Genomic DNA, 23,171 nt, shown 5'->3' on the forward strand with positions numbered 1-23,171 from the left:
TCCCAATAGTCGGGATACGGCTGAAGGAAAATTGGTGCTTGTCCCTTGGATTTGGATGGGCATAGCCACTTTGGAATAGACTTCTTGGTCCCCATGCACCTCATTACTAATGAGGCCCCCTTTAAGTTCTCTGGTATGAGCTCTGCCCATAGACCTGTCACTCCCCAAATCTCCTTCACCCATGTGATCCTGCCTCATCCACCCCCAGAGTCAGGCTCCAAAAGCAATGGCATTTCCCTGGCCACTTGAGCAGAGCATGGTGGGGGGAAAAGAATGTGAGTACGCTCTCTGGTTCCTCAGTGCACATTATTAAAATGGAATGGGACATGTTTTGGATTGACGCAACGTTTAAACTACATTGAAGTTCCTTGTACAGAGTTCTGTACATAATGATCTTCAAGGAAATTTCAATAGGTACTAAAGGAGTTTCACCAGTGCAGGGCCGGTGGCGAAACATGAGGAACTTTGGTTAATTTATTTTCAATGTAGGCAGGTGCTCGTGTCTTTGCGGGAAATGTTGGGCCACCTTAATTTGGTGACTGGCTCATCTATACCCAGTACCCCCTTGAAAGATCTACTAAATTTTGTCTCATGTATTGGGAACTTGTTTAATTATTACTAAGTCTACAGGGCTTTAGGTTGTGCAATGAAATTAATTCTGCAGATATGCAAGTTGAACAAAAAAACCCATCAATTTAGCAATGAGTCTGCGACTTTGTCCTTAGCTGTACATGTGAAAGTGTGAAGGCAAGCTTTGAGAATGTGTTAGTGGATTGAGGATTTTTATGCTTGACTTGTGCTGATAGTTATACAACGTTAACAAGGTACTTTTCACTTGTCACACGCCCCCCCGACCCCATTACCTACCTCATCCCTCTCAGTTGGTCTTATTTGTTTTTCATTCACTTTTACATTAAATGATTTGTTGTAATAAGTTTATCCTGAATACTATATATAGGTGATGTGTCCCGGTTTATTAAACGACACATGCCAGCCAGGGAACTCCTTCCCATACAATGGATGTGGCACACAATAAAACGCTTTTTGTTTTTAATATACTACGGATTCTCTTGAGTAGGCCTCCAACCTGTCTGGCACCCAACCTCCACAGTCTAATCAAAAATCAGCTGCCACCAATGTTGTGGCAACACAAAATGCAATAATCGATACAGAACAACCATGTTAAGATATACTATCGGTTACTTCCTTTTTTTTTTTTTAATGGCGGAACAGAACATTTCCCACAAAGTGATAGCACCAGCAGTTCAGCATTCCCACCTCCCCCTGCAATAATGGAAATATGGGTTTTCAATGATTTAATACTACTGCTATGGGACAGCACGTGGGTACTTCAGGCTGCTTCCATTGGAGGACAAATCGGGCTTCAAAACAGACTAGTTGGCACACTTAGGAAATTCGATTTGAACACAGGTAGCACATGAGAAGGAAAATAAAAAAATAAAGGGAATGTAATTCAGAATCTGTGATCCGGATATAGTAAGGGAAGAGATCTAAACTAGGGACAACAACTTTTCCAAGGTTAAAAGAAATTTTTAGAAAAACGAAAATCCAAATTACACTAATTTTGCTGGGGCTGTGAAGGGACCAGCAAGCTCTGATCAATGAAAAATGAAGGAAATGCAATTCGAAATCCGCACTCAGAATCTGCTAGAGCAAGTGGGCTACTCTAGGAAAAATGCTTTTTAAAGGATGAAGACATTTTTAGAAAAAACGAAAATTTTAATCACCTAAACTTTGCCGGGGCTGGAAATGACACACATGCTTTCAACAATGAGAAAGCACATATGAAAATATATATACATATTTTTTTTTCTTTTTTTTTAGTTAAGCATACATGTTTTCTCCAATATTAAATGGCTTGATCAGCCAAAGGCAGACTGCTCTCAAGGGCACATTTCACCCTCAGTGGGGGATTATTATTGATGGGGCAACTAATAGGTAGGTTTTGGGCAAAGGGATTACTCACAATGGGAACAACGGTTTGAGTTTAATAGGACAGATGCAAATAGGAATGACACTGGCAAATGAAAATCCACTTAGCAGGGCATAATTTAGACACTAGGACAAATTCGGTTTTGAGCTCACAAGGAACACAACACTTTAATGACCTCCAATTAAATACACTAGATAAGAATGGTTGGGTTAGAATTGCAACAATCTCGATCTGTGAAGTTCAATGGGGGAATTAATTGATTTACTTAAAACAATACTAAGGATTTGCAGTCAAATGAAGGGTTTTTTCAAAGGAGATATGCTAATATACACAGGGAAACGAGATTCTTCTATGGGAGATGACAGAGCTACACGGGCAATTTGGGTTTTCAATGGGCAAGAACGGATGCACTGCTACAAAAATGAAGGGCGTATGCAATTTAGGGCTGGCTTTTTGCGACTTGCATGGCAAGCCTTTGTTTAACCTCTTAATTGCCAAGAACAAGGTATCTCATCCTTGACATTCCTTGCGTAGTTACAGGGACGAGATAGCTCGTCCTTTTTGGCAATCTGTTTTGTGCGATCCCTACAAAGCGGGGATCGTATAACTGTAATCCAAGCCCCGGGCTATGTGAGGGAGAGGTTCCTCCTCATGGCCCGGGGATTGGATTACCTTCAGTTTCACATCGGCGTGCGTACGCATGCCGACATGAAGCAAAGTAATTTCACTGCGGCAGCCATTTTTTGCTACCGCATTGAAGAGAGATGGTAAGAGCCCTTCTCCCTCTCCCTCGATCTCATCAGCTTTTTTGAGCTGATTAGATCGAGGGAGGTGTCGTTGGAAAGGGGAGACTCTCCCCTTTCCAACAATACCATTTTTGAGGCATTGCTGGTTGCGGATCGGGCGCAGAGCGCTCAATCCGCGGGCAGCTATGCCTGTGAAACACAATGGATGTGTTTGTGGCGTGGGGGGAGGGAAGGCCGCTTACTAAGTAAGCGGCCCCTTTCACCCTAGCCCCCAAAGCATGGTACCCATCTGTCCCCTAGGGAAGGCCCCAAATCCAAAAATGTATGTTAAAAACAAATAACAATGGGTTGCTGTGGGGGACCCCCCCCACTAGACCACCATGAACATGATTTATGGAAAGGGGGGAGGCCCTCTACCCCCACCCACCTCAAGTGGATGGAAGGGCACCTCATGTAGCCCTCCCTGGGGGCAGATTTCTGCCCCTAGGAAGGGCCATCTGCCCCCACGGAGGACTACGTGAGGTGCCCCCATCTATTTGGGTGGAGAGGGCCAACAGGAAAGTGTGGGCAGGCCCCCCCAAAGGATGGGGGCTTCAGGTTAGGGCCCCCTTAGGGCAGATGGGTGCCAATCTGCCCCTAGGGATGGGCCCAAACCAAAAAGAATAAATAATAAAATACATGGTTGGTATTGGGAGAGTGCCCATTCCCCTCCCCTTTTCACCCCCCCCGCAGACAACCAGGGAATTTCTTTTATGGAAAGGGGGTGGCCCTAGGTGCCTATCCACCCCTAGTTAAGAGGCCAAACATGAAACAAAAATACAAAGAACTGGTGGTTTTGGGGGTGCCCACTAAACCACCAGGTGAATTTCCAGTGAAATGGGGGTGGCCTCCCCCCCCCCCCCAATCCCAAGTCGATGGAGGGCCACCTTATGCAGCCCTCCCTGGGGGCAGATATCTGCTCCTAGGAAGGGGCTTCTGACCCCAGGGAGGGTTGCATGAGATGCCCCCCCTACCTGCCCCCTAGGAGGGCTGCATGAGATGCTCCCACATCAATTTGTGGTGGGGGGAGAGGGCAACCCCCCTTTCCATTACATAATTCCCCAGTGGTTTAGGGTGCCCCTCGGCCCCCCCTTAAATGCAGCCTACCACTTTCAAATGTTTTGTTTGGTTTACCCAACTTCCCTTGGCGCAGATGGACTCTCCCACTGATTGTGTACAGAATATCAGGAGACTACAAGGCATTTCGGAACAAGTTGCAGAGCTCATCGCCGAGTCGTGGGCCCCATCCACTAGGAGGAGCTATGGCGCGACTTGGGCCAGTTGGTCGACCTGGTGCAAAGGGAGAAATGTCCATCCTGTTTCAGCCCCTGTAGTAGCGATCTTGAATTTCCTAGCACACTTTTTTGGGTGGGGGGGCGGGGGGGGGGGAAATATTCAGGTCCATAGGAGTCTACAGGTCGGCGATATCAGCAGGCCACCGGCCAGTTGAAGGGGTTCCAGCAGCGGAACACCCAGCGGTGACCAGGCTCATAAAAGGAGCTCGGTATAAAGCACCCCAGAGCCGAGATGCAAACAATTGTAGGACGTTACGGCGGTGCTACGGATGCTAGCGAGGTTGGCCGGCGGACAGATATTTGTTGCTTAAGCAATTATCAGGCAAATGAGCAATGAGTAGCTGATGTCAAGGCCCTGGAAATACAAAGGAAATCCATTGGTCCCGAAGGGGTGACCTTTTCAATAGTTAGGACGATGAATACAGGGTCTAGTTCCCAAGGAACACAGTGGTGCGTAGCGAGATGTATTAAAGAATACAAGAGTAGGACCGCGGTGTGTAGAGCGGCAGGTACTGAGCAATTGTTGCTAGCGCACAGGAAGCCGTTGCAAGCAGTAGCGATGGCCACCATAGCTAGGTGAGTGCGATAGGTGATGCAACTCGCAGGCATCGATTTGAGGTAGCACGGATCCCTTTTCAGTGAGGAACAATGGCATCCAGAGCGTTCACTGCAGGCGCATGGTTGCAAGTTATTTTGCAGGCAGCGGATTGGGCTAGCTACACTACATTATTTCAAGCTAATTGAAGGTTTAGCTGCAGCTGTATTGGGGAAAATTTGAACAAGCATAAAGCCCACCTCCAGTCTTGACATAGAATGAAGATTACCCCTGCTAATTGCGCTGGGAGTCTTGATTCTGTTAAAGACTAGGAGGCGAGCATTATGCTTCACCTTCTTATTTATTACTCTTCAGCAGTTTCAACAAAACTTAAGAAAACTGAAAAGGCTTTCCATTGCTCCCTTTTCTTATAAACTACATGTCCCACTGTCTCTGTAGTCCTGCTAGGGTCAGCCCAGCTTGTGACAATTATTGACAGGTGTTCGTGCTTGCCCGTCAATTGATCTATTTGGATCAAGGGAGATATGTTATGGTATTTTGGCTACCCATATATGATCATTGAATAGGGCCCCCCCTCCTCGATTACCTGATTTTGAACATATATTGGCATGACAAAATGGGGCATATGGATGCTATATTGACAATGTTGACAAACTAACTAGAGGAATGGTGTTCCAGTTTCCTGGTTGGTCCTATCATTTTAGCTTGGGATTTGAATTCCAACTGAATTGCTTGGTGACGTGGGGATGAAGGGAACTTGGGGATCCAAGGAAAGGGGAAATGGAAGCGCAGGCTTAAGTGTTTGAATGGTTTGGGTTTGGAGATGTTGAACGATTATCATTCCACTACAGCAGAACCAACATGGTCAGATGGATCTAGATCTTAAATTCTTGACTACATTTTTAGTAGTTGGTTATTTTTCCACTGTACTGAGTTTGTGGTTACACCGACCTTGTGCTGCGATCATGCCTTGCTGCGTATTGCCTTTAACATTACACTGGAACTAGAGAGTGAACCATCTATCTCCCCAAGACACCTTATCCTAAATAGGGCAGGCAATAGGATTATGTGGAACGCAGGCAATATAACTCGTATGAATAATCTATCACACTTCCTGCTATCCTCCACAGAAGATTTGAAGAGTAGAATCCTTGCAGTTGAAACATTTGGGCCGTTTGCTAAAATTCTCAGACATTTCTGGTACTCTTGGGTATGGTGGAGGTGGATGTATGTGATCACTGCGACCACACAATTTAAACCCACTTTACACCTCATATGTGCTGGGGGGACCCCTGCAGCCCCCTAATATTACTATAATATATATATATATATATATATATGTGTGTAAAGGGGGTTTAAAAAAAAAAGCCAGCGATTTCGTCTGTCGCAATTGTGAGGGTGACATTTTGGGCCCTTTCTGGTGGAGTTCTATTGAAGGGTAGGGGCCGAGGTCACCTCCATTCATATAGTGAGGAGCTCCTAATCAGAAGACGAGCTACGAGGAGGATGGAGATATAACAAGTCGCAGTCAATATTATCGCGGGAAGAGGCTCTTGTACATATTAGTAAGGCTCGACAGTCCTATATAAATTGGACATGGAACTCATAAGCCAAAAGACTTCAGGACGAGACTGAAGCTATGCTGGCCAGCTTAGTCAATAAAGATTCTAAAGCATTCTGGCGGCCGGTTAACTGCATTAACACTGCTCAACCCTGCAAGCAAATCAATGCAGTAAGTGAAATGGCGTGTGTTACTCATTTTCGAAATACCTTTTTAAACTAAGAAATATCATGAGCCCAGTCCTCCCACACTTCGCATCTGAAGCAGTGTTTCGTGTACTTTGTGTGGTGATATTTAATTTTTATTAGTTGTTTGCCAATAAGGGGAAATTGTTTTTATCTGCTGATTTTTATAGTTGCATTTTTAGATGGAATTTTGTTGTGTTTAGACCTCTGTAAAGTAAATTAGCTTTCTTAAAAAAGGTTAATGTGTATCTTATTAAAGGTGAAATGTTTTTAACCAAAAATAAAAAAATTAATCAAATTATTTTTTTAAGACTAAAAAATGGTAAGAACCTCTATGTTGCACTGTCCATGCTTCGATTAAGGGAATGCTTCACTGCTCTGTTGCACGCACTTGACAGCAGTCTGCCTTCAATTTGGAAAAATTGATGTGCGCCTATACCTCCCCCCTTATTATAAAAACGTCCAGCTTACCTAGAGATGCTCACTGAAACAAACCAGGTGTCAAAGTGAACAAGTTTACTGAAATACACTACAAGGCACTGAATGTGACTGCATGGTCTGTTGGTCTAGGACTAGAGGTCAAATGTAGCCTAAACATTACTCCCTGATTTAGAAACTCCCTCTCTCCTGATTAGTGGCTAGTAATACGCACAGCACCTCCAGATATCCGTGAGCTACGTTTCCGCTGAATTCAGTATTTTGGTACAAGGTCACACTGCTGGCGCTTCATTCGGTTGTGTCCCTCCCGGCGATCTACTTGCAGTATCCTGTGTAGCCTAGAGTCTTATTGATCTCCTATTTATTTTTCCCCTTTGGGTGTGGGGGGTTTAGCATTCCTTTATTGCCTCTCACCCATGCTTAGGCTTGGCTTGTGTACATTTGTCCTGTACATGTTAACTTCAGCCCCCAGTAGACTATCCTAATTTGCGTCTATTCTGATTTATCGTATCTATATTATACAGCTGATTTAACACCTTGCTCCTCACTGATGTTACCTGAGCCCCTGTACACTCGCTCCTTTAAAATATGAGGCCCCTTACATGACTTGTCCGTCTGTTTTTCTCGATAGTTCTCACAATGCTGTTTTTTTCTGTGTTCTTGCGAAAGTCTGCCCCTACGTTTCCTGCTTCCCAGCTGGATGAGTAAACCCTTCCTGCTGAGCTTTCTCATTCATCTCTGAAGTTGTGCAACTCCAAAAACTGTAAACAAAGTCTGTGGAATCCTATTGCTTGAGAGAGTCCTAAATACACCCAAAACATGGTCAGGTATTGAAATAATGACCTGAATCGATCTTCACATGGAGACAGTGGATTGCGTGCAAGAGGTTTTTAAGCCCATCCTCCCAGAGTACAAACTTGTTCTGCAAAGCACAACCACTGACTTGATATGGTGTCCGATGTTTTTGCAGGGACGCCTTTTACACAAAATCTTATTAAATGCTAAATGTAAAATGGCAAATGTTGTAGCATAACCTTTGTCCTCGGTTTTGCAAAGATTATTTAGTCAGATGACTACAAAAAAAAGTGAACTGCTAATTGATTTCCCTTTGGATATTTCACATTATTTATTAATTTGTTCTGTATGCTAGAATGTTCAGCGATACTTCAAAGCTGTGTGCAACCACAGATGGGAATCCTTTGCTGGAGAAACTCTGCTCTTTATCTTGCTCACTTGATAAAATGGAGTGCCAACAAATTTGGTAACCATGCAAACACTGATCAGTAGAACTCTTACATGTTGATTGAAGCCTATGTTTTGGCAAGGGGACTGACTCCCGAACCCCCAATTCAGGTACTGTGAGTAATACAGGGAATGTGTCCCCTCTCCCCAAGGGGGAGCCATCCCCTTTGGTACTAGGGAGGTGAGCCAACTGAGCTGAACACCCCTAGGAGACGGGGCAAGCTGCAGCCCACTGCTCTGGTCCCATTGTAGGACAGGGAATCCCTAGAAAGGGGTACAAGTAATTGTATTGTCTCCAGATCACAATATCCTTGTTGGCTATAAAGGCGTTAACCTGTATGACAATATTAAACTTCCTGTGTGAGTGGCTGGTATGGTTTCTGGACCTCTGTATACCCTGTCCTCTCCTGGAGCGAGAGAACCGCGGATAGTCCCACCCCCTAGCAGAGTGCGAAATAAAGAGCAAGTCCGAACTGAGCAGGAAAGACTGCCTCGCTAAGCTACATTAGCCTGGAGACCTCATTGAAGGGGTGGCAAGACAGAGGGAGTACCGAGGAGTGAGCGCCGCTCGCGAACCAGTGTCCTGAGAAGCCATCACTGATATCCCGCAGGAAGAGGGGACAAGCTACGCTCGGCTCAGGACATGTGGGGAAACTGAAGAAGCAGCACTGCATCCCTCTAACTTAATCTCCCTTGGAGCACTGCCTGAAAGTAAGAGGAAAGCTGTGCTCCGAGGAACTGAGGGCCAGCAAGACCCAAAGACTGGGTGAGCGGGCCGAGGCCCCAAGACTTGTTGACCGAAACAAGATGCCAAGGCGTGGTGAAGCCCAGTCAATACCCAAGTGGAATCAGCACCGGGAGTTTACTTGGTGTGGAAAGCAAGGAGAACACCTAGGATGGCGATATACACCAAGGGTGGGGGTGGGGGGGAGGAGACAAGACACTGAGATAACACTCTGGTAGACCAGAGGAAAGGGAGATGATATAAACTGGCAACAGACCTGAGGCGAGAAAGATTAGAGCCATTTACTGTATTTGGTTGAATTATGTATCTGGGCGAGGAGCTTTTAGGGGCCAGGTATGTTTCTTAGTTCTCCTTCAGTACAGAACACCATGCTGATGAGAAGATCTTCTGGTGATTGGATCCTCTGGACGCTCCTGTTGTGCTGGAGCCACAGGACCTGTCCGATGTAGCTGAGGGGCAGGCAGCTCTGCAGTTAAATGTTTGAGGACACTGTCGGTAAGATCGTGGCTCGTCTGCCCTAGCTGCACCTTTTTATTAACCTGGTGACCGCATCTGGTGTCTCCACATGACTGTGCACGCGGCCTGCATGTACACAGTGCACCCGTGTGAGTATGGTGTCCTATTGACGCCACAACAAACAGTGGCTGCCTTTTTAATAAAACTGCTACATTTCAGCGTCAATTGTGGTTGTAGCTGAAGTAGGATTGCTTTCATTCGTAGCACCCCACACGCAACTACAATTTCGTTGTTTTCCTGGCAGTTGCTCACTGCTCGGTTTCCAGTTTTGCAAGCCCAGCCCGATGTGGGAGACAGTTCCATCATGTCTGTGGCACCCCTAGTTCCTCAACTTCAGTAGTAAGCACATTTTAGTGAAGAGCACAGACCGAGTTACTTTATGCACCATATTCGACGACTGTTTTGTGTATGGTGGACGCTAATTACTTCATTCTACATGTCTGAATGCGTTGCAGTAGAAGTGCTCACTCTAAAGGTGAACGGGCCTGTCTGTCTGGGGAACTGTGCGGGCTAATCTACAATTTGGGACCTACTCGTAATTCACATGTGAATGGTTCTTTTACTTAAACCTGCACTATAAAGCTTCACTTTTTAATGACGTGTTTTTATTTGTTTTCCTTTAGTGTTGTGTGTTTAACAGTTGAAACATAAACAATTTTTATTTGAGGCAAAGTGCAGAGGCAGCTGTTTGTATTTTGCAAGTCTTATGAGCCATCGCATAGATAAATCAGGGTTACCTTAAAAACTGCTCAATGCAATAGTGTTACTCCCAATGCAATTCTGTAAATGTTTTCTTCTTTTTTTCCGGTAGGCTGGTACGTCATGTGCCTTTACACATCCATTTCAGCCCGAAACATTTCCACTTTGGAGCTTCGGAACATTGGCAACCCTCTGCAAAACGAGCGATTCCAGTTTTCAATAGTGGAGCCTCTGGAAAGAGACTTTCAAAGAAAACAGTGCCTTGGAATTTCCAACTCCAGTCTGCCTTGCTCGGCCGAACCCCTGCTATTTTTATGAATGTGTTTTATTTTCTGCAACCGTTCTAGTTTGTGGCAAAAAAGTGTCTTTAAAAGAAACACACTAAACATGGAACGTCAACCTAACTTTGGAAATTAATGTAAGCAAAGACATTCCTTTAAGAGATTACTCGGACTACGTTTTGTTACTTTTGCATTCGTTTTTAACTGCTCTTCTATAAATATGGGTTTGGCGAAAGGGCGCTACTTGCTGATGTTTCTGTGTGTCCAGCTTGTGGTCATGGCTTTGCTGTACCGGGAAGGTTACCGGAAACGTGTGGCCTATTTTCTTGGAATTATTTACAAAGGGGGCACTCCCTCAATGGCTGGTGTAGGACTGCAGACAAACGTTTCCCAGCCTGGAGATGTCTATGCCAATTTAAGCCTGATACTGAAACCTGGCGTCGCAGAGCAGGAACTGCCACACTGCCCACGGACCTCCCCCTTCATAGGTAAGTACTAACATAATGAGCACTTATTACATGCCTGCCGACTATGCATTTCCCTTCCAGTCCAGAAATTGGATGAATGCATGCATTTGTTCGGAAAAATTGACTTTTATTTTTTTTATTTTGCGCATGGATCTTGACACAAGAACCTCACACAAAGTACACGAAAGACATATCAAAGCACAATTGAAACTTACTATACAGATCAATACATTAAGCTTTTGATATGACCTTGCACCACATAAAAACAATTTTAAAACACAATCTATACAGCGTAGAACTGTTAAACCTAATGAAACTAGAGTTCCTGACATTCTGCAACCAAAAATCTGTTGGATTGAAGACCCTCCTATCAACAACAAAGCAAGAGAGTTGCATTATTCTCAAAGATCTAGTTCACCACAAAGCAGGAATACATGAAACACAGATTCTATCGTTCCCTCGTCCATTTAACCCTGTACAGACCTTGTATAGCACCTTAAACTTAAAGTGGGAAGAACAAATCGTAAGAACGTTGTTCTCCACATAGCTGCAGGGAACTTTTGTAAGTAAGGTTCAGTAACAAAAGGCAATTTAGGAATTCTTATGTCCTTTATCAAAGAGGTCCTTGAAACTTAAGAGTGGAGATCTAGCCCTTCTCTTCCATTGCAGACTTAAATCTTTCTGGATCAGCAATCAATAATTCAACTGAGAGATTTAAGTTTGACAGCTTGCCCCTAGGCTTCACCCAGAGCGAAAAACCAGATCTTACACTGCACTGGTCCAACACACTTAATTTACAGAGCAGCGAATTTGACTGTGGGACTTTAATTTTTTTGAAAGAAGCTCAAGACTTCCCAATCAACGACCGGCTTCGTGGACATTAGGCAGAGTTGGAGCCTAATCGTGGCAGCTGGAACTCCCATGGGGAGACATAAATCATTAAGCCAGATACGACCTTCTGATATATTCAAATTGGCATGAGAATACAAGGGTGGACCTGTTTAGGTATATGCCTGCCAGCTCCCACAGGGGCAAAGATGTAGAGTATCTTGCCATTAACTATTGGGAAGTTGTAAGAATGTGGGATTCGAAGACTATTGGTGTGTGAAAACCAGAAGCATAGGCTGGCAAGTACATCTGAACACACTTTCCTGTGAAGTGTGTGTGTGTGTGTGTGTGCGTGCGCACTCTCTCGTTAGTGTGTGGAGCCCTTTTTTGGGGTGGGTGAAGGGGGCGCTGCCCAGGACGCATGTAATTTGTAAGGGTGCAAGATTGGCTTTTTTCCGAAAACTTTCATTAGCACTCGAGTTTTCATAGCAGTGCTTGGAATTCATGCACTCTGTGGGTTGGGCCGGTTTTGATTTCACTCTTATTAATCCACTTTCTATATGAAACTGATCAGCATCCAGTTTTGAACCCGCAACAAGTTTCAGGTCATATTCACTTTCTCAAGTGATCTGCAGTATAATTAAGCCACTAATAATTGGTTATTCAATAACCCTTAACATCATACATTGTCTCCCTTGAGCCCTCTAATCCCCCAGACCCCTTTTACTTTTGAGACCAGAATGATGTTTAAACATTTCTCTGACTACACAATGTTGGGAGGCGAAAGGCTGTGATGTTTACCTGCCTCTTTGTGGTGGCGTGATTGTAACCCATTCCACCTCCAAAAGCCACTTTGCGTGTATCCCTGACTCTGCCCTAGCAGTATAAAACGCTGTTTAAAAGAACTTCTTGTATTTTTAGCCCAACATGCAGTTTTTAATAATGTTAATTCGCACCCGGGGAAGGGCGCTCAAACAAATCGGGTGGCTGTAAATGCGGGTAATAATGCCCTTCCCCGGTTGGGGACATCTTGCTTGTGGGGCGTCAACAGGGCGCCCCTCTGCCTCCCAACATCCCCTAATCAAAACAAACCGCCCCATCTCTTCCCGCCCCCAGCTTCTCTCGCCCCCCACCCCCACCTCTTTCTCCATCCCCACTTATCTGCTAAACTGGAGCTTCGTGCTCTGGTCGTAGCGCTCCTCTCGCCTGCCGCCATTTAAACCTAAAAGGGATTAAGTCCCTTTTTCTCATGGCAGTGGCCATCGTGTTTTTAAAAATAATAATAAAAAAAAATGTTCACGCAATATTCGCGGATCTCATCTCCTGTTAAAAAAAAGTGATTTGCACCCCCGGGCGGCGAGCCACAATGCAGGAACACCAGTTCACGGCTGAATGAAAGAAGTGGGAGGTGGGTAGTGAGGTGCCAGAATAGCTCACAATGGGCTAACTCGGAGACTATCCCACAATGGGGTCGACATAACCTGAGAAAAAATTAGCCCTGAGGGGGTGAACAACCAAAGGGGTGTGCCCAGAGAATACCCACAAGGGGGTGAATAAAAAAAGAGAAACCTAAGTTTTAAGCGGCTGAGCAGCACATGAGGCGCTGAACCACACAACTCCTCAAAAGGCGATAAACTCCATATGCTATCCAGAAGTCCTGAATGGCAAAACAGCCTATGCTGGATTGAAGCAATCAATAATCCAGAGGATTAAGACCCAACGAGAATAGGCAAGCTGCTGAACACCCGCTGAGAACAGTACAAACTATAAGTCATTGTGCTATCGGGCAAGGAATATGTTTGGGAAACCAATCACTCCAAGCGGGAGCTGAACTTTGTGAACTTCAAAGAACATTTTGAACTTTTAACTGTATCAACTGGCCAGGGCCTGAGGAAAAGAGCGCACCAAAGACAGAATTGGGTGGGGGTCAGAGACAGTATAGTGGCAGTCCACTTGCTTGGGCAGAGTGTTATTTAGATTGATGTTAGGGAGAGCATAGTATAGAATGTTTTGATCAAGGATGGAATTTTTGTGCGGCATCCTGACCAGCACTTTTTTTTTGTTTACTTATGAAGCTTGGGGAACATCATAGTAGTTTGCTGAGATGGCCATTTGTTTTCCTTTAATAAACTTCCAAGTTGAGCCATGTTCTCTGATGTGTCCCCTATGTCTGACTTAACCACAGAAACAACATTTTGAAATGCAATTCTTACCAACTTGAAGATAATCGCAAAGTGCCTAAATTGCAGACTGGGCCCAAATCCTGGTTGCAGTACATTTACCAAAGTATTAGTAAATCATTTGTTCCCACTGTTCCTTAACTGCAAACATAGTTAAACTCACCTGAAGTTATTCTGTTTGCAGTCTGATATCCACAATAAAGCCTGTCATTGTTTACCATACATTTTATTTATTTATTGTGATATAGTTTGTTATAAACTTTACACAAAACATAAAATAAATAACATATTAATAAAACATAATCCAAATTCATATCATAAGGATAGAACATGTAAAAAAAAAATATATATAAAAGATCATCTTCCAGGATAAAATATACAACACACAATTATCTATAAAATTAAATGTTAGGATACAATTGTTCAGTCAATTCGGTTGCTTAAAGTATTCTATCCGATCTAACTTCAATCCTCAGCCAGAAGGTATACAACGCTGTCAGCAAACGGATACTGTTGGAAATAATGCAGTGGTGCCAGAAAAGGTCATCCTTGATGTAATCATTATCATAGACATAACTATCCAGCAGGGAATTAAATGTGCTAGCCATCTCGGGACATTCAGTCAAAAGATGCTTTGCTGTTTCCAACTGATCTTTACCATACAATATGGTAGCATTGACAAAGACTAAAAGTATGGCGTGTTTTTATTTGTTGCAACTAATCGCCAAACACATTACTCTTTCCAAATGTGTTGGTCACGCTGAGGATCCTGGGTATAGGTGCTATTTATGTGAGGCGAGTTTCTGAAAATAAAACAAACTAAAAACTATTTACACTCTTTAATCGTTGATGGGAGGCTATTGCCTTTACTTATACTTTCATTTGAGAGCAAAAGTATCAAAAGGGTAGATTATCCAGCCACAATAAATGCCTTTGTTGTAGCAAAATCTTTAGACAATGAACATATACAAGCAATAATGAGTTTCTATGATGCTTGCTAATATTGTCCACTTCCCAATTTCTATTTATCACACAAGTACTGTTGTATAGTGACAGTGATAGAATGTGAAATGGTAAGTTGGAATGTCATCTTCCACCATGTCATATAGAATGTTGAGCAGTATTGGATTGTTTTTCCTTAGAATAAAATCAGTTGACTGCCAGGCTGTTGGTGAAGGATTTGCTGGGGGTTTTATGGATTATGCTTAGAAGAATAAACACTTTATTCTGTTGCAACTCAACCATGTGAGCAGCTTCTTTACAGCGGCGACGAGGATTGACCCCCAACATCTACCAGAAGGAACATTGGATGTCGTATTCACCATGATTACTATCTCTGGTCTCCGATCTATTACCCCCCGATGAAGGATTGTATGGAAGCCATGCGTGAGCACAACCGAAACTAGTAAACGTTTGTACTTAATTGGAGACAGTGGAATGGTAGCTAGCTGTCGGCTGTGGAAGAAAGTAAACGTCCAGCGTGTGTGAACTGAAGGTAACAGCCACAGTATCTGCACTTCGAAAAGCGCAACTGAATTAAAGTCTGTGAACATTATTTTGGCATCGAAATAAGGAAATGACTTGGATACACGGAGTGTGGCCGCCGACAGCTGAACGTGTCATTCAAGCCAGGTGTCGCCCCCAGCAACAGAGTAAACGTCCTGGCCAAGACCCTGGAACGTAGCTCCCGACAGCTGTACTATTGTTTTATAGCTGAACGAGGCATCGCCTAGCAATGAGTGAAGTGCCGGCAGAGTCGTTCGTTGCATCCGGCCAACACTTTGAAGAATCATAGGGTGATCTAATTTGCATCAACGCAGAACGGGAATCTAGCGGCTATTGATAGTGTTACGTGACGTGAAGTACACGTGACAACGTTTAGTGTCGAAAGCAGCCATTCGGGAGGAAGCGTCTGTCACGACTCCTGCCCTTGACTGGGGTGTCAGACCGTGTGGGCTGCAACCAGTACCTCCATCAGGGCCTTGACATTTGCCCCCAGACTCACTTGGGGTCAGTAATGGCGCCTTTGGCGCCAGGCTCATGTGAAAAGCCAATAATCTGGGCCCGTGAGGGCATTTTTTCAACAACATGGATGCTCCCACATGGCTCAGTTCCATAACCGAGTCATGCGTTCTAGCATTTTTGGGTGTGGCAGGCCCAGGGACACCTGGGATACCTGCAGGCTATAACAACCACGCCCGGATTGCAGAACACGCTGCACGTTGCTCTGCTTGCTGCAGCGTGATGTTCACCACGGTCAGCTGGAATCTTCATCCGCACGCCGGACCTGATCTCCTGCAATAAACAAAGATAAGACACCATTAGTATTCACTTACCTTTTGGAATCCGCTCTCGAACTCCGCTCCAGGATCCCGAGCAGTCAACATCTCGGCGGATCTCGCTCAGTCAAGAAAACCACTACCTGGGGAAAAGAAAGAGAAAACAAAATGAGTAAGCGTTTATTCTTCACATTCAATAAGCACTCGCTTACCTGCATAGAACGTCCTCCAACGCCTGCAGAAGAATGGAAGGGCTGGTTCCAACTCATAGTGCCAGTAAGCGGTTCGCTCACCACTACTCACCGCTCCATCTTCTCGGCACGCGTATTCCGGATCAGCACCGCAGCCTGCAAGAAAGACAATATAAACAGGTTATCACAAGAAAAGCATATAGCGCCGCGCTCCGCGCTTTCTTAGCATCTCGTGCACAAACTGCGCAACCTCACGAGGACAGCATCCACACCTATAAACAAAGGAAAGAGTTAAATAGAGACAATTGGAAAACAACACCATCAAGACAGACTTACCTGAAGAACGGAGTCACAGCAGGTCTGGACTCTGTAGAGTCGCTCCAGTGAAGTAACTAGGAAGCGATGAACCCAACCCCAATGCACCCCTGCACCGAGTGGCAGGACAGAGAGCGCACCTTATCAAGAAGCAAGGTGAGAAGTGCGCCAGGGGGTCCTTGGGGCCATATGGGAGGTGGGCCCCGGGTCGAGGAGAATACCAAGCTAAAATCTAACTACGGTGTTTCAGACTTGGTCTTCAGACACACGAGGGTCCAAAGGAAGAGGTCCAAGGGTGAAACAGTTCGGACTGGGTGGCGCCCCCGTGGATACCAGGTGAGCGTTAAAGCGCCCCCTTGCTACTAGGCCATGACAATACTGAACAGAAGAAAGGCGAGGCGTCCAGTGTAAACGCAGCACACACATTGAAACCAAAGAGGAACGAGTTCCGAGAAGGCGTTGTTGCTCGCCTGGGCAACATTAGTAGAACACAGAGCAAAGTTTTCTCGATGAGCGTAAGAGGAGCCTGAATTGCGAGGACAGCATATATGCAGTTGAAGGATACCGTTTTTATTTTTTTTTTACCCTTCATTTTTGCATTGCACAGATTCGAGGAAACGGCGCGTTTTGTCCAGTGCCCACGGGAGGGACACATGTGTTGCAACAGTACAACTGTTTGTGATAAGCAAGACTACACTGCAAACTTGTCACCACGTGTTTGGGATAAGTGATACAAGGGGCTGGGACAAATTTCAGTGACTTCTCTGTGGTAAATTAATTCAACTGACAAGGGGCAAGTGCATGCAGATGGCTGTAGCGGGAGTATTTTTGGCTAGCCCGGGACATGCAAAAATCAAGTGGGCAGCATGGAAGAAAGTATTTCTGCATTATATAAAGGCTGCCTGTGGTAATTCTATTTCTGCTGAAAGAAGAGTATCGTTGTTGATGCATTTTTTAAGATTTGAGGGGAAGCGGATCTTTGAGACACTACCTGAAAATTCTGAGGTGGATTTGGAAAGTGGTGCAAATGAATTCTAAGTGGCACTCAAACTAGGTCACCATTTTGAAGTAAGAACTAGTACTGTGTTGGGAAGGTACAATTTCTGAGACAAGGCACCAACGGGAAGGGGAATCAGTTGAAATATATAACTGCTTTACACCAGTTGGCTGTTAACTGTAAATTCGGGGGGGAAATTGGAGTAACGTATAAGAGAAATGTATGATCTACGGGTGCAATGACAAAATTAGGGAAGAGATCTGGTTAAAAGATGATCTGGACGAGGTATTGTTAATAGCTAAGAGAGTTGAACACACAATGGGATGTGTTGCCAAGCTGGGTATAAAGGATAACAAAGTGTCAACTGATGTCCTGATAGTGAGTGATAGAAATAGATGATAGGAGGGTGAAGAAGAAAAGTGGGAAGGTTCACAATCGGAAGGGGTTTGAAAATATGGAAGGGAAGGTTGAACAAGTGAACACGTTTAAGGCTGAAGAAAATGTGTTTTAGGTGTGGGAGTTCTGCACATTTCCGGTTCACCAGCATGTACAGGGAGGAAGGTGATCTGCAACAAATGGTAACAGTGGGGACATTTCGCAAGTTGCTGTAAAAACTATTCTATGCCCAGCGAGAAGAGGGTATTGTATGTATCAGATTAGACACACCAGTCATCGGGGGAGGAAAAAAAATGTGAGATTGTTCGGGTGAACATGGTGGTGTGTGGAGAGGAGGACAGATGTGATAGTCCCGCGGATATATGGGTGAATGATAGGAAAGTGAAGATGATGGCAGATTCTGATGCTAAGTTATCCCTCATATCTCGCAAAATTTATGGGGAAATTGTTGGTGGAGATGTGAAGAAGCTACTACCGACAGATAAGAGGCCAGGTGGATATAATTTGGGTAAAATAAAAATAGATGTTGTAGGGTACTTCATGGCTACTTTAAAATTTAAAGGGAGGGAGAGCCAAGGGAAGGTGTATTGAGTGGTGAGACGTTACTTGGATGGAGGGAACAAAAGGATTTGCATATAAGATTAGATCCCAATACAGTTGAACGGGTGTTGCATGTTGCACAAGGGAGTGATGATTTATAAATTGTTCAGGAAAATCCCAAGGTATTCTCAAAGAAAATTAGGTGTGTGAGGGGTATGCTCCACAAAATAATTTTGAAGGAAGGAAGCAAACCTGTTGTGGCGAAGCTGAGGCCGGTACCCATAGTTTTGAGAGATGGTGTGAGTGAAGAACGTCGTACATTGAAGGAAGCAGGTGTGATTGAACAAGCGAGAAGTACAGAATGGGTGTCGCCCATTTTGGTATTTACAAAACCTGGTGGGGAGTTAATATTATGCATTGAAGGACATTAAACAAATGTGGTGTTGCAGAAAGTCATCCCCTGCCTAATATGTCAAAGATGTTGGCTACAGTGGGGAAAGCAAAGATTTTCTCCAAATTAGATATACGTCCTCTGCATATTATCAAATCAGATTAGATGATGACTCCAAGAAACGTACTGCATTTGTTACCTATGAAGGGGTGTTTCAGTATTGTAGAATGCTATTTGGGCTAGTATCGGCCTCTTCAGTTTTCCAAAAAGTAATGGACAAGTTACTGAGGGGTCTCTCGGGTGTATGTTGTATGTGGTAATCAAGAAACTCATGATCTTAATCTCAGGCAAGTGGTGAATATTTTTGGCGAGAGTGGAGTGACTCTGAGGGCGTAAACGTTTGTTCAGAAAGGAGACTAAAGAATATCTGGGTCATGAGGTTTCGATTGAAGGTTTAAGGCCAAAGAGAGATATAGTGGATGGAATAGTCAAGTCTCTGAGAGGAAAGGTGGATTTGAGGTCATTCCTCGGTATGGTGGAATTCTACCAGAAATCTGTTGGCGAGTTTGCAGATAAGGTAGTGATCATGAGAGGTTTATTGCGGAAATGTACCTGGAATGTGGAGTGCGAGAAAGAGTTCCAGACAAAGCCAGAGATAGATATGGCAAAACCTCTTGCAATGTTTGACACCCAGAGGAAGAGCGTGATCTCGCTAGATGCCAGTGATTTCGGTATTGGAGCAGTGTTATCACAGATGGAGAAAACAATGAAGAGTTGATGGTCACCCATGCATCAAGAATGGTGAGAGGGACTGAAAGAAATTATTCGGTGGTGGAGATGGAGGTGCTGCCCTGCCAATGGGCATTACAAAAATTCCTAAATTTTGTTTGGGGATCTGAATTCGCTCACCACTAGTTTTGTATAGTGACAATGATAGAATGTGGAATGGTAAGTTGGAATGTCATCTTCCACCATCTCATACGGAATGTTGAGCAGTATTGGAATGTTTTTCATTAGAATACAATCGGTTGGCTGCCAGGGTTTTGGTGAAGGATGTGCTTGGGGTCTTAATGATTATGCTTAGAAGAATAAACACTTTATTCTGTTGCAACTCAACCGTGTGAGCAGCTTCTTTACAAGTACTTTAATTACAAATTGATGTATGCTTTTGTTTTATAACACACAAAACAGACTGAGGAACAGAGAAAAGCTTCACCAGAGCCATTTATTGTATTGTGCAGTTAATGCAACCCTAACTCTTTCCCTGCAGGGAGTGCACTAAGCTACCCCTGCTTGATGTTACTAACCCTAAATGAATGCTAATATGCCGACTGTCGACAGAATTTGCATGGGGACTATTCATACCCTATATTACAGACATGAAAAACCATATTCACAGTGAACTGCCACAATAAATTTTATACATCTAAATTTCGTTAATCCAAACAATTAAAACCAAGACAGTTACGGAAAAAAACCATTTCCCGGCTGTACCCTTGGATGAAACAGACAGGTCACGTGGGACTCGGCATCACACTCTTCGACAATTTAATTGCCCTCCGTGAGTGTGTCTGGTTGATCCAGGAGTTATTTATTAAAACATTTTATAAAAATATATATATGTGTCGCACAAATTCGCAGCACAAAAATGCACTTTATGTTTGATTCATTTCTTTACAAGTGCATGTACCATTCTCTTGTGCGTGACTGTTTAACATCTTTATAGATAGAAAGCATAAATTCTCTGAGATAAATTCAAACAATTTGTGTTTAAAAGTGCACAAGTCCACTTGTGTCACTCTAAATAGGGTGACATCTATATATCTGGTCGACCGGTTTCAATGATGTCTTGCGTGTATCATATTCTTCAGGACCCAATATTGCTTCTTTAGACCCAATCAGCAAGCCCCATAGAGGCGAGATTGCGACATATCCTATAGAAAAACTGGAGAATGTCAACAATGACTTCTCTCATATGTAGGAAAAAGGATACGGCATTTCTTAATGACTCTTATTGATGAAATCAAGTAATTTTACTTTCCAAAGTACTCAGCTAGTCAATTTGTGAGACTAAAAAGAGGCTATATTCACCCTGCCCCATCACCAGTGAGTGCACGATGTTGTTTCTAAACTGATAAACTCATACCTGTCCAATTGTTTTTATATGCAAGGAACAGCACGTTCGGTTTCTGTGGTATTGCCACTTTCAAATAGTAGAGTTGGAAAGCCTGAAATGGTACTTTATCTGCAACATAAGAGCACTCATGTTGTATTAGCTGTGTCTATACTTCCCTATTGTCAGATCACCTTATCCCCAGAGGATGTATATTTTTCTTATCCCCATATTTATAGAACTACCGTTTATTTACCTTTCTACTTGTAGACGTCCCTTCAATAAGGAGAGCTTGTTGTGGTCTCGCAGCTTTGTTCATAGCGTTTTATGAAGGAAGTCCTGCAAAAAGGCAGGGAGATTGTAAACCATTGATCACAAAACGATCTAACATGCCCCCCCCCATGGTTGATATCTATCTATCCCGGGTCGCTGAGACCCAATGATAAGTACAATCACCACGAATGGCCCGCTTATTTGCTGCTCCAACTAGTTGGGTCCTCCTAGTGCCCCATCAAAAGGTACTTATTTGAGCCTAACTGCTCATATTTAGGTGCAAGAATGCAGTGTGAAAAAAACCCCAAGGAGCCCATAACCATTTCATTAATGTGGGAGCATGCATACAGTCTAAGTAGCCAGTCCCGCAGGTTCTTACTTGTTGGATTCTCAATTCCTGAGCACGATCTCTTCCGTCACGTTGTTTCCTGGTTTCGTGATTATCGCGGGTAGCGTTCCTCGCGGTAGACGCTAATGGAAGAATCCGCGTCTGCCGTCGGCGTAAACACGGAAGGGTTGTATTCCTAACAGCCAATGGAGGACCGCGACCTAGTCACGTGTTCCTTCGGCCATTTTAGGTCAGGAGAACGGAAACATGTATCGCGGCCATCTTGAGATAGTCAAGCACATATGGGGAAACCAATTCTCGCGGAACTCAGGAGCTCTGTGATGATCCCTATACATAATATTCGAACGGTGTGAGAGCCTATTTTGGAAATGATAATAAATAAGACTTCATGGTGTGAATGTGTGAAACGCCCGGGATGTGGTAGTGAAAGGAAAGGAAGGGTAGAAGCAGGGGGCATGGATGAGGACGAAAGAAAAAACTTTCGATTAATAAAAATTCGATTAATAAAAATGATTTATGTTTCTTTTTGTATCAGAGAGGGAGGGAACAACTGGGGCACAAAGCAAATAGGGGAAGAGGCAATCACCCCTTAAGTAAACAGAAGGGGGAGGGGGGAAGAGGGGAAGGGAGGGGGGGTGAAAGGCGGGAAGAGCCGGGGGAGGGGGGGGGAAGGGAAATGGTGGGTGAAGCTGTGATGTTGCATCTACTTCATCAGAGCTAGTGTGTTCCACTGAATTTCTTCATTGAGCTTTTCTGTTCCTCAGTCTGTTTTGTGTGTTATAGTACTTTTTGGTAACAGAAAGGACATATACCCGCTTCTCGAGGTAATGTGGAGTTGAGGCAAATCCCTGTGTGTTAGTTGTTCTTCGTGCAATGGTTCCATTGCTGGGATTAGAATCATATTAGCTAATACAGGACGAGCTGGGTCTCAGTCCTGTTAAAGAATTGTTCTTAAAGAATTTAGAGGCTTTTTTTTCACCCACACCCGTCCCGTGAGAGCTACAAGTCCTTAATATTTCTCAATACCATCCGAATATTCAAAGATGGCCGATATGAACTATCTAGCCTATGCAGAAGACCTGGTCGAAGGAATATTAGCCAATCCATCCCTCCTGGGGTTGAATGTACCAGGATTGAGAAACACAGACTCAGATGAATGGAACGAGGTTGAGATCCTGAGGAAAAAAATAATAAGGGCCGAACTACATGGGGCACTTATGACCGAGTACCTTCGGGCACATGCAGCCCCAAATGGCCTTATTATCAGGATCGAACCACGGATCTTTTTGGAACATCTCCAGTTCCGTAAGGACTGGTCATTTATCGCAAATAAATGTACACGTGATTGGCTCATTTTGATAATCAACACTGCAAAATCCATCGCAGATAATTTAGTAAAAGATCTGGAAACCAAACTTTCTGCAATTAAAGATCAGGTTGACATTGAGTCCTTTAAGTCTAAATTGGCTGCATTAGATAGCTGTCTTAAAGAATTCAAAGAAATTAATACGACAAGGAAAATCCTTAAACTGAAAAAAGACCTTTCAGCATTTGAACATGCAAAAATATATCCCTACACAACTGATGAATACTAT

At 43.9% G+C, this 23,171-nt stretch overlaps 1 protein-coding gene across 1 annotated transcript in view; it reads left to right on the plus strand.

Moving 5' to 3' along the window:
- LOC138452311 (beta-1,4-galactosyltransferase 3-like) overlaps positions 1 to 23,171 on the plus strand; it is a 332,033-nt gene that overhangs the window by 107,180 nt on the left and 201,682 nt on the right. The window contains exon 2 of the mRNA XM_069604963.1: positions 10,089 to 10,745. Within this exon, the coding sequence (XP_069461064.1) occupies positions 10,478 to 10,745 (268 nt within the window). The 5' untranslated portion in view covers positions 10,089 to 10,477. The remainder of the gene's footprint in view (positions 1 to 10,088; positions 10,746 to 23,171) is intronic.

Source organism: Ambystoma mexicanum, chromosome 1p (assembly GCF_040938575.1).
Source record: "Ambystoma mexicanum isolate Mex_15411 chromosome 1p, UKY_AmexF1_1, whole genome shotgun sequence".
Lineage (NCBI taxonomy): Eukaryota > Metazoa > Chordata > Amphibia > Caudata > Ambystomatidae > Ambystoma > Ambystoma mexicanum.